Source organism: Ptychodera flava, chromosome 17, assembly GCF_041260155.1.
Source record: "Ptychodera flava strain L36383 chromosome 17, AS_Pfla_20210202, whole genome shotgun sequence".
Lineage (NCBI taxonomy): Eukaryota > Metazoa > Hemichordata > Enteropneusta > Ptychoderidae > Ptychodera > Ptychodera flava.
In genome coordinates this window covers 7423905-7435984 of record NC_091944.1, presented here as the reverse complement: position 1 = coordinate 7435984, position 12080 = coordinate 7423905, and the positions used below count along the sequence as shown (strand labels likewise).

General features: G+C 36.5%; 1 protein-coding gene across 1 annotated transcript in view; it reads left to right on the top strand.

Annotated features, from left to right (window-relative positions):
* Positions 1 to 11576, top strand: part of LOC139115285 (peptidyl-prolyl cis-trans isomerase FKBP2-like) — a 48251-nt gene extending 36675 nt beyond the window's left edge. Inside the window, exons 2-4 of the mRNA XM_070677296.1 lie at positions 6367 to 6429; positions 8581 to 8711; positions 9105 to 11576. Of these exons, the coding sequence (XP_070533397.1) occupies positions 6367 to 6429; positions 8581 to 8711; positions 9105 to 9399 (489 nt within the window). The 3' untranslated portion in view covers positions 9400 to 11576. The remainder of the gene's footprint in view (positions 1 to 6366; positions 6430 to 8580; positions 8712 to 9104) is intronic.
* Positions 11577 to 12080: the final 504 nt, after the last annotated feature.

Genomic DNA, 12080 nt, shown 5'->3' with positions numbered 1-12080 from the left:
AAAATGACTTAAGTTCTTCTCATGGAAAGGTAATTTTGTGTCTCCCTGATGCAATAATTGGAAATTACATATCAGCAATCTCGTCCGTGGATGTAAGCCCTATTGAAATCGTTAAAATGGCAATTTCCCATCCCCGCAGAGTGGGGTCACAGGTCACACTAGAGTAAAATTGGGGAAATGTTGGCTTCCTTTGATAAAAAGGTTATTGCATTTACTTCTCTACTGGCGTTACTGTATCACACTGTGTAATGGATCCGTGAAGGATTTAATGGGTAAACATCGTGATGATATCGAATTGCTATTTTTTCCCACCGCTTGTTTACTTTGCCTGTGCCGCAGGCTGCGATTACAGACCGTGTGTTGTATTCGCCTCATGGCTACGAAAAGAAAATCCCCTTCTCGGATTAGATTTCTGCCCCTTTGAAAGTAATTTGTGAAAAAACTGTAATTTTGTCAGGGATTTGCATAGTCTAGTATCTTTTGATATGAATATTTCAGTATATTCTTACTGGTCATATACACGTAAGACGGATAATCTGATCTATTCACAGGTACCTAGCCTGCTATAATGTTACAGAAATATGTAAATTCAAGTTATTTTTAAGAGATTTCTTGCACAGATGGACAGAAATTGAAATTACCTATGCTTTGAAGTGAAAATCCGGACACGATGTAATTGTAGGATATATTTCATATTTATTGCCGTCGACCAAATAGTAGTGGTGATGATGATGATGATGATTATGATGATGGTCGTGGTGGTGGTGGTGGTGGTCATGGTGCTGATCATCATCATCATCATCATCATCATCATCCCCATCATCATCATCATCATCATCATCATCATCATCATCAACATCATTATGTACATTAAAAATCATTTGTACGCAAATGAAAGGCAAGGATATTTAAGTTTAAAAAATATTCTTTGTATTTAAGCGTTAAACAATGGCTACAATGCAAGTTTCAAATTGTTGGCATGACGCACAGATGTTTTCCTTTTGCAAGTGTTAATTGATATTGTGCCGGTATTCTAACATACAACATGTCCATGTTCGACAATATTGGATGCTTGTGCAAATATGATTTCTAAGAACCAAGCTCTGTACCACTTTTACAACTATCAAGAAAGCGTAATAAGTAACGGTCGTGTTGTTATCATTACGTGGGAAACTCGTAACGTACTTATCATTATCAAAATGACCTAATACCATTGAGGGATTTTGTAGAGAAGGAAGAAACGCCGCCAATGTAAATATGCAAATATATATCACCTTTAACCATACGAAATGTTTGTAATTACACAGCCCTGTGTTTGTTGATAGCGAAGGGTCATAAAGGGCTTATACATTGCGGGCACAACAAATTTGTATGAGTCTGTTGTCCCGACCAGCGCTATTTTTGTATATATAAAACGGAATCATGGACTAGAGAAACCGATTTCATGACGGACATCATTCAACCGTGACAGATAAGTAGATACTAAAGCACATACTCGCCGCGAGTTTGGGATATCAGATGTACTCTTTAGAACTTTAATGCCTATTTAATGAATACACTTAACACGTATGGGCAACTATCTCAATTTATGTTCCTTCACATCTCAAATCGAAGACTGTGCGGAAAAAAGTATAGAGATTATGTAAACAACGTAATCCTCGATTTCTTGCAAAGAAGACCTAAGAACATTTCAACCAATCTGTGGCGAGTTATGATCTTAATTTGAGAGATAAACTTTTTTTCGTCAGATGAAAGGTCTACTTTGGAATAATCTCTCCGCCATTTTGTTTCGTCACTGTATCCGTCTGTTTGTTTCTGCCTTTCTGCATGTCTGTTTTCTTTCCACGTCTACTTTTACTGTCTCATGTCTCCTCTCTCTTTCAAATTAGAAAAATGCTTATATTTTATCAAGATTCGGTTTTGATCACACGATGACAGACATTACAGTGTCGTAACACACCTTAAAGAGTTAATTTAAAATATTCTTCACTACAAACTAAATTTAATTAGTCGACGTTCCTTGGGCTTAATCCCACTTCATCAGGGTATATATATATATATATATATATATATATATATTATATTATATATATATATATATATATATATATATATATATATATATATATATCATTGCATTTCACATATTTGATTGTATTAGTAAGATACTTCTTATTCTCATTTATGGTGGTGCTATTGGGCGGGGGGCACAAGATTGTGCCGATATTGAAAAAGTTCATCATAAATTCTGCAAATTTCTGTCAGGTGTAAATGTGAACACAACAAATTCTGCTGTAAGAGGAGAATGGTGAAGATATCCCATTAAAACTTACCTTGATATGGAAATTGTATGTTTTTGGATAAGATAAGATATCTTCACCATGAATGCCCTGAAATTGTCTATGATTGTTACAAGTACCAGTATGATCTAGCAGAAAAAAGTGTAAACCGTTTGGCTTTATATGTTAAACATTTATTGTAATAAATATTGTTTAGATGACTTCCGGATAAATCAGCAAACAATAGATTGTACTTATTTACTTCAACAGCTTAAAGAAAGGTGTTGTGATATCGCAATGCAAGAATGGCAATCTGAGATAGAGAGTAGCTGTAGTCTCCGTACATATGTAAATTTCAAAAATGCTTTCAAATTTGAGAAATATCTATCTATCTATCTATCTATCTATCTATCTATCTAGTATTTCTTTTGTCATTTCATCCACACCATAGACACAGATTGCCGTATATACAGGTAGCAAGTTATTACCACTCATTCTTCTTGCAAAACATCACCTCAGCAAATATGGCTCAAATGTAATAGAACACGTCTACAGCTTTGTGCTTGTATGATTCCTTATTCATATGTGCGTAATGTGATCTGAGCGCATGTAAGAACAAGCATTAGAGTAAATCATTTTTTGAAGTTTTTGGTCAAAGTTGACATTTACAACTATTACCAAAACCGCTAATTTGGTCACTTTGATTTCATCAATGAAGAACTCACGAATGTTGCTATATGAAGATCACGTGAGTTTCAACAATGAGTGTAATTCTGCTCAAGAAACGTCACGGTGAACGTTAGCCATATTATGACATATCGAAAACGTTCATCCGTTATAATTTATCTGAAATTTCCATATGACTCTAGATCTAGCGCGGAATTCTTCATCGTAACGACACCTACGTTTGATGTTTCTCTTCTCTGGTATCCCCAGAGAAACAGCTTTGCTATTCTTGTTGTCTTTCACACAATTCAATCTCAATACGAGCGACTTATCGAGAATACACTTCTAGAAATCAGGTCAACGTATATGATTATAGGTATTTCCCGATAGTAGATATGCTTGAGTAAGCAGCAAAACTTGCAAGCGCGCCAAGTCTTTCATCACGTATAGGAATATCCGTGTCTTAGCGTTCACCTTTGAGACGCCGGCTTCTTAATAGCACAGTTCCTCCACATTCTGTGTTAATAGTAATTACACGGATGTACGACGCCCGCCGGGTAATTCTTTCGACAAAAGCACTGGTGAAAGAGCCGTTGAAACACCTCTTGCGTGTTTTCCACTGTCTTTCAAGACACCAGCTGAGAGATTACACGGTTGCCGGTGATAGTGAAAACTGCAAGTGGGTCTAGATGTTATATTTAGGCAGATATGCTGCATGTAATAAGCTTATACCTGACGCAGATAGCGTTTCCCGGTGTGTTTTGACGGTCTAACCCAAAAACTAGCAAGGTTAAAACATCTAACATACACCTTAACTTCACATTACATAGCAACAACTATACGAGAAGTTGTGACTCACTTTGCATCCACACAAACAGGACGTCTTGATGACGCCCATACTTTGCCAAAGAAACGTTTCGGGTTTTTTCACCTTTCTAGGGGCGCTCCATGTTTTCACTCACATGGGGGTAGAACAGAAAACTATATGGTTCTAACAATACATTTGCATACTATTATATTCAAATGTGGCTGTCCTGTAGGCTGATATATTATTAGAAGGAACGTGAAAATACGTTTTTACTATGAACTTACCTTTAAAATATTAATGCTGTTCATTGACATAAGTGAAGCCAACAAACTTCAGAATTTTGACCACAAGTGTCTCTTTCGCAGCTTTTTTCGACGATATCGTTGCAGAAGGTACACAGACTTCGATCATAAATTTCACTACCAATGAAAGCATAGATGAGACGGTGTATGTATGGGTTGATATCCAATGATTGCTTGATTTTGAAAGGCCCATTTTCAAAGCGGGTGCTATTGATGCAGTGAGCATTTCTTCAAAATCATTGTGAGTGCCCGTCAGAGGCAATTCCAAGACTTTAGTAGAATGTAAATGCTAAATCTTATTCCTGAGTCATTTATGTTTTTCCTGTTTGCTAAGGTTGTCTGTAATTGGGTCGATAAACCCTGACCTCCATGTAAAAGATCTCTCTCTCAGAATTCGTCTCTGAACAAGTTTATTCGAAAAATTGGGTTGTCATTGCAATTCCAATCGTTCGAAGGCCTTACGAAGTCTTTGTAGGGACTAATAGACGTGATAGTTCTACAATTAGGTGATATTGTCCTTCGCTTAATTAGATTTTTACAGCTAGAAATGACTGCGGACACGTTAAAAATTAAAATTTCCACTTTTCAAGGAAAACTATAAATTCCTTCGGTCTACTTTCTGAATGTCCATTCCTGTGAATAATTTATGACAACCTAGCACTTGCCGTGTATCGTCGATTCGCCTGTCATTGCTCTGAGTCTTTTTTAATTCAATTTAATATCCGTTAAGGTAGAATGCGCCTCTGGGTAATACATTGAAACTCTCACTTTTTACAACACTTTGGTGATCTACCACTTGTGTGAACTCATTTTAAAGCTCTCGGAGTAAGATTTTCACCGTCTTAGATTTCCAAAAAATCGAAAATTTCATTTTTCCTGATAAAGTTAACATGGGGATGGCGGCAACATTAAATTTAAAATACTAAAATGTTACGTGTACTGATTTGTTTCTCTTGTGACAAATTTTACACAATGATCCTTGCTTTTTATTCTTGATTTGGTAAGAGAATGGTTCAAAGTCTCATCGAGGAATGTTTTAACAAAGATTTAAGTATTTCCCTTCCGAGGCGTGTATTATCTTATGGACTCATTAAGAGTCCCAACCACGTTGAGACTTCAGCGGAATAGCCACCAACCATTCGAAAGTATTAATAAAATAAATGCTTTAGGGAAGCCTGGCTCGCCATACAGAATGCTAGTGCTGTCTCTACAGGAAAATGCACTTTTGATTCAGATTGTTATGACACAGATAACATGCAAGACAATGTGTAGGCTGATGATTTGCATTAATCAATAAAAAAACTCGAGAAACCTTGCAATTGCAATGTCATTTATTTCCCCTAGTGACGATGGGATACATCCTTCTGTGTCTGTCTCTGTCTGTTATTCTGTCCCTCTCTTCCCCTCTCCCTCGTTCCGAAATTAAAAGGTGACCTGGATGTTGCAATATCGAGGTACACATATGGCTGGTCAGGCACAAAGAAAGCAACAAGCAGTTAGCTTCGATCAGAGAAAAGTGTTTCTGAAAAATGCTGAACACTTACACAGCTTGAACGTCATAGGAAGAATGCACATAACTGTAGGCTTCCATATCCTGTACAACTGTCAGTATTGTGTTATAAAGGCTGATGCCTCTTCAGCTGTACCCTCAACTTCCGTTTAATTATGTCTCGCATAAAGACCGAAGAAATTGAAGCTTTAGACGGTGAGAGGCCATAGCAACCAAATCCCCAAGACGATTCAGGCAAGGAGTAATTTTTGCGAGGTTATTCATCCGTTGCCATGGATATTGAACTAATACCTCTATCTTGTAGTTCGTTATTTTTATACCTAGGGGAAGTAGACGCTTAATGCCGCCGACAATCCCATGAGAATTCTACCGAATGTCGGTATCCCAAGGAAAGTACTCTACCCTTGAATAGAGTCCTGAAGCTGTTCAGGATTAACGCATCGATGATAACCCGTGATAAAGCTTCTCTACACACGGCGCTATGACGTCTACATTATTAATTCTTGGAATTCAGTTCATCTTAGCACAGAGGGACCGTGATCTTAGCCGGATGTGTGTTTTGTTTCACTCCTATCTCGACAGCGAGGGTCTCAGTACCTCTCTTTCGGTGTCGTCGAGGAAGTCAGTGTTTCAAACTAGGAACTGACTAACTTACTGAAATAAATGTTCTCTTAAAATCTGTATGATGAATTAAACTTGAGTCTAAACATGCTAATTAGTGTGTTTTCGACCCTGCTTTTTCCACCCTAGTTTTGAACACTGCATGTGTTTACAGTTCTCTTTCTTTACATTATATTACAGCACCGGCCTCGACACTGCCCTCACACGACAGCTTTTGGAGACTCTGTGATGTTTGAGTATAATGTAAGCCTCAATACTTTATTAACATGTACAGTCACTTTATCCTACGCGACTCTTTCTCTCTTCATATTTTTTTTTTCTAATTTTTGCCGACTTTAAAATCACAACATTCCGACACAATGTTAACCAAGATATTGAGCTGCATTCACAAATATATCTTTAGGGGGAGAGGCGACAGAATCCAAAAAAGTTATCAGACTTTTTCAAATGCCCCAAACAAACTCACAGTGCGTTCAAATCCCGCTTCTGACTTGCTATAATTTCGAAATCCCCATAAAGGGATGGGACAGAAATCACGGGTGAGTCGCATTTTTTTTTGCGAAAGCACTTTTGAAGGATCATGAAATTTAACTCAGGGCTTTCCAGGTGGGTCACCATTTTTGGCCAAATATTACAAGGCAAAATGTGGCCGATATAGTGCTTCGTCCAGAAATATCAAATCCTAATACATGGGAGTCTATTGGACAAATTATTGATATTTTCCCATAAAAAATAAGTTTGATAATTAAGGTAAATGTACTTTTCTTGAAGTAGATGGTAAAAGTGTATATGTGTATACACAATTTGATTTTTAGATATCATCGATGTTGGTTCACTATATACATTCTGGTCTATGACAAAACTATGAACAATTTTCTGTCAATACAAACTGAAAAATCTAAGCATTTATAGAAATTTGATAATTGATATAAATGTACTTGATTAGCATAGGATGGTCGCAAGCGCACATGTGTACGAGAAATTTAATTTTGGAATATTTTTGCAGATGTTGGATAATTGACATCACTGTACTTGGTTTGAATAGGGTGCTTGCAAGTGCATATGTGTACAAACTGAGAAATTTGATTTGGAATTTGTACATCGGAGTCTATGATAAAACTGAATATTTTACAATACTAAATTTTGCTTTTATAAGTGTTTGACAAGTGATACAAATATACTTGATTTAAATAGGGTGTTTGAAAATTCATATGTAGACAACAAATATAATATTGGAATTCACCCAAAATGATGATTTCACTTCCCATGGTAGTCTACAGGTAAAGTGTGAAATATTTTCCTTGACAGGACGTTTTATATCTGTAATGTGAATGTATTATGTATGTATGTAAGTGTTGTATAAAAGGGATATTAGATGTACCCTTTTGGCCGATTAAGTATGTTTTCTTCTGTGTATCGACTACAGTTTCTTGTTCTACTCCCCACAGGATGCTAGAATAACACAATTCTGCTTTGACAAATACGATGTTATGCATATGCAAATACAGCAATCATTGTCATTGATGACATATGAATTCTAGTCCGGACTTGAATTCAGTTGTAAACAATAACAATGCTGACTGTACACATATGACTGTGCTGGACTTTTAATCACGCTTCAGGGAGTAGAAGAAGAAACTGCGGTGGATACACAAAACAAAGCATCCCAAAATTACCCAAAATGAATACCTTAAAATTGACACCCCAACACATCTTTCATATCAATCAGATAGAGTTTTGTTTCGAGTCCCCGTCTTCAAGTCCCCAAATCTTTTCAAGCTCGCCCATCATACTCTTGATACTTTCAAGTCCCCTCGTCAATTCCTCCGCCACCTCCAGGGGTGTTTGTGAATGCAGCCTTAAGCTGTCATGACACGCAGAAAAGTGAGTAAATCGATTGCCCGTACTGGTTACCTGGAGAATTTAAGATTAGAAACTTACTCTCGTTAATAAAATCTGCTCTTCTACAATTGAATCGAGACTTGGGGTGCCAAAGTTACCTTGTTAAAAAATAAAGCCATCTTCATTCAGAACTCTTGAGTCGCCCTAAGTTTAACACGTGTTGATGCTTGAGCCATCGCAGAATCAGTAGACGCAAAATTTAGATCTCTATTGTTCGTCAAAAACTTTACCGAACAGTTCTCAAATCGTTGCCGTGACCCAAGTGCATATTAGGGCATAAACTCTATCACAGTTTTCTCTTAACGAATATCCGTGACTCCGAATGCAGGATGTCTCCCTACATGAAAGTTGTCCTCGGGTAAAGGAATAGCACAATATAAATTTTCACTCAGACTAGAGAGCTGCTTTGTATTCGTATCATTCTTATCGAGGCAAGAATTTGGACAACACGACCTTGGAAGTTGACCGCCATCAAAAATCTTTCACCCCCAGGGCACATTGGAAGATGGAACCATATTTGATTCCTCCTACATATGGGGCGAGCCATTTGCGTATGTCATCGGCGATGAAGAAGGCCAGCTTATCAAAGGCTGGGTGAGAGGAGTCAAGAATATGTGTGCTAGGTATGACTTAATGTATAATGTTTACCTTCATATATATATATATATATATATATATATATATATATATATATATATATATATATATATATATATATATATATATATATATATATATATATAAAATGACGTAAGAGTTTATGATATGCATTACAGAGAGAATGCGTGTTGCTGATAGAAACAATTCAAAACAGACTACACATTATATTTTATATTTTTGGTCATATATATATATATATATATATATATATATATATATATATATATATATATATATATATATATATAAAACGTGTGTTTATCATCAGGTCAAGTATTATTCTATTTTATTCTGTAATCATAGATTCTGAAATCTACATTCATTCTTCATTCTCGTTCCCTCCATCATAATTTCAGTGAAATCAGGCGAATTACCATTCCGCCTCTTCTTGGTTACGGTCGCAAAGGGTCGCCACCGCTTGTACCATCGAATTCAACGCTCACATTTGATGTCAAACTTGTCAAGGTTGTGAAGGGCGCCACCTACAATTACTATCCGCCACACGACCCTCCGTCACCGAACTACGAAGCGCTGCAGTTTCTGGCCATACCTTTCTCCGTCATCTTGTTCGTCCTGGTCGCAGTGTGTCTCTACTCATACGAACACAGAGGAAAGAAAATAAAGTGGTATCGTGTCGGCGATTCTGTGTGATATAACAAAGTTATGAAAGAGAAACATTTCCGTTCAGCACGCAATCTGACGGCAGATTTTTATAGACGTATTCAATACAGTTGAGAATAACGAGGGGCAAGGCTTGAACAGGAATGCATAATCCGAAACGAAAAGTCAACGATGTCATCATGCATCGGCATGGAATATTTTGGTTATTTATTATTACGAATCTTTAAGAACACATCGCGCAATTTGATGCAGTGTCTGCACCCTGGTGCCACACCTTTGAGTTAATTACAGAGTAAAGACCATTTATATTCCAGCTACGGTATATTGTACCCGTTCCACGACATATACACATAAATCATAAATTCTCCTCATAGAGGTCTGATCAAAGCATTTGGTATAACTAAGTTAAGATTTATTTTGCGATTTCGAAATGTTTAAGATGTATTTTTGTAGTTGTATATCTTAATCGATCAGAGAGTGAACGCGACAAAGTAATTTGTCTCTCAAGAGTACATTTATTATTGCTTTCAATTTACATTACATCAGAAATCATGTGTATGGGTTGGAACCATGTTATTTTTGAAAGATTGGATGAAAAGGGGTAACTACAATACTCTACACAGACGGATTAGTAAAGGAAAGATATAAGGCAACTTCCTGCATCTACAAAAGAAGATACGGCGTGTTATTGAAGAAATTGGTGAATCAATAACTTGGAATTTCAATAATCTCACCTTTGAGAATGTTTATAATACTTGAGCTTACGATCAATTTTGTAATTGTACTTGACGACACAAAACAACAGCCAAAAAAGCGGCACCGGGTATCACTTGAGCATAAATATTACGATTTGGACAATGCCTCTCAAGTCCGAATCAAGAATGCATGGAAAATACAATGCTGATATAGGATGAATTGTAATTAATTTAAAGTCTTGCTGTCAATTTTAACTAGTTATGTATAAGCCATTCACGCTGCAAAGATATTCTAAATCATTGAGTATGGCTAAATAAGAAAATAAATTCAGACTGAATGTCGGAGTGGAAACTCACAGCATTTCATAATATATATTACATTGTAGACTTTATGTTCCAATACAATAAAATGTTTAAGTATTATTGTTACTTTTGCATCGATTGTTTCAGAATAGGATATGATTATAATTTGAAACTTAATATTGAAATAACAGAATAGCGTATTCTCTATGAAGGCGACAGCGCATTAGTTTACATTTATATGGATTTGCATTTCACTATCTTGATGTCGGTATGAGTGAAACAAACTTTAAAACTCCAATAGCTGTTGGTGCATTTCGTGTTGGTTTTGTATTGTAGCAAGTTTTTGAACACACTTTCTTGTTCTTTTCCAGTAGTCGAAGTGTATGGGGTTCATTTTATGAATACAGCTTGTATTTGTTGAATATCAGAGTCTGATGCATCGCAAACAACTAAAATGTTAGTCCTGATTAGAATCGGTTTGTCAACAATAGAATTTCGTATTTTTCTCAATGCGGTGTGTTTACAAGGCTAATACCTCAGGGAGCATGAGTAAAAGAAAATAATCATTCCTCTTGGTCAAAAATAATTAAAATGTTATCAAAAGTTGCGGCTATTAACCCTCTGTCAAACGCTGTAAGAGAAACCCTGTCGTAGAGGGCAGCAGTCACTCTGGGTAACCTGCCTCGAAAGTTGTCAAGATTTGTTGTCGCAAGGTGAGGGAATATTGCTTTTGACAAAGATAATTGAAGAGATGGACTCACATGGGACAGTACAAAGTCGGTCCGGGAATTACTGTTGATAATTCGATCTTCGACTGTAGGTTTGTGTCATTAACAAAACGTGCTTTTACACTCATTATTGAGATATTTAAATATTAAGAGATTTAATTTACAGCACACGTTGGATTGGGCGACTGTGTACATTAAAATGTTTTCACAGTGATGATGATGAAGATTAATGCATGGCTATTTATTTATATCAATAGAGGAATTTTCATTGAAAAAAATCAGGAAGATGCGAATAAAATAATGTTAATATGCCTAAAATTGGCTTTAAGTTCCCTTTCTGTCTGTGATACATATTAAGCCATACTTTTGTTGCCAATAGACGTCGTTTATATATATTTACTGCATTACTTATTAAGTTAAGATATTGCTGTTGTGTGCGGCTTGACAGAACGAATAAAATAATATAAACTTTGTTACAACGAGTTCTGTGTTTGGCATCCGACAAAAGGAACCAAAGCAATGTTTGAGATTATGTATCATGCTCTATAGATGGCGCCTTTCTGCTCAGCAAAATACAAATAATGGAGCAGATGTACGTAAGAGTAGTTCTTCAGTATCTTTTCACCCATGCCTCTCAGTCTGGTTCCAGTTTTATACGAAAAGAGTCAGGCACGCCATTCTATGCACGGCTGTGATTGGACGACACTATGGAACATGTTGATTGGCCAAGGTGAGCACCTGCATCTGATGAGTCCGCTGCAGTGTTGCAAGTTGTCTTAAAAACAAACAAAAACTAAACTCAATTTTTTCACTTGGATGAAGTTCGCATTTTCACAACTGTATTCACCTCATATGACGTTTTGCATACTGAAACAGATTGATTGTTTGAAGGCTTGTGTTCATGGTGAGTGCCCTGCCTTGTTGCTGAGTTACTGTCGAGGGCGCAGTCATATCAAATGTTCCAGCTTGATAGCGTCTGCCATTT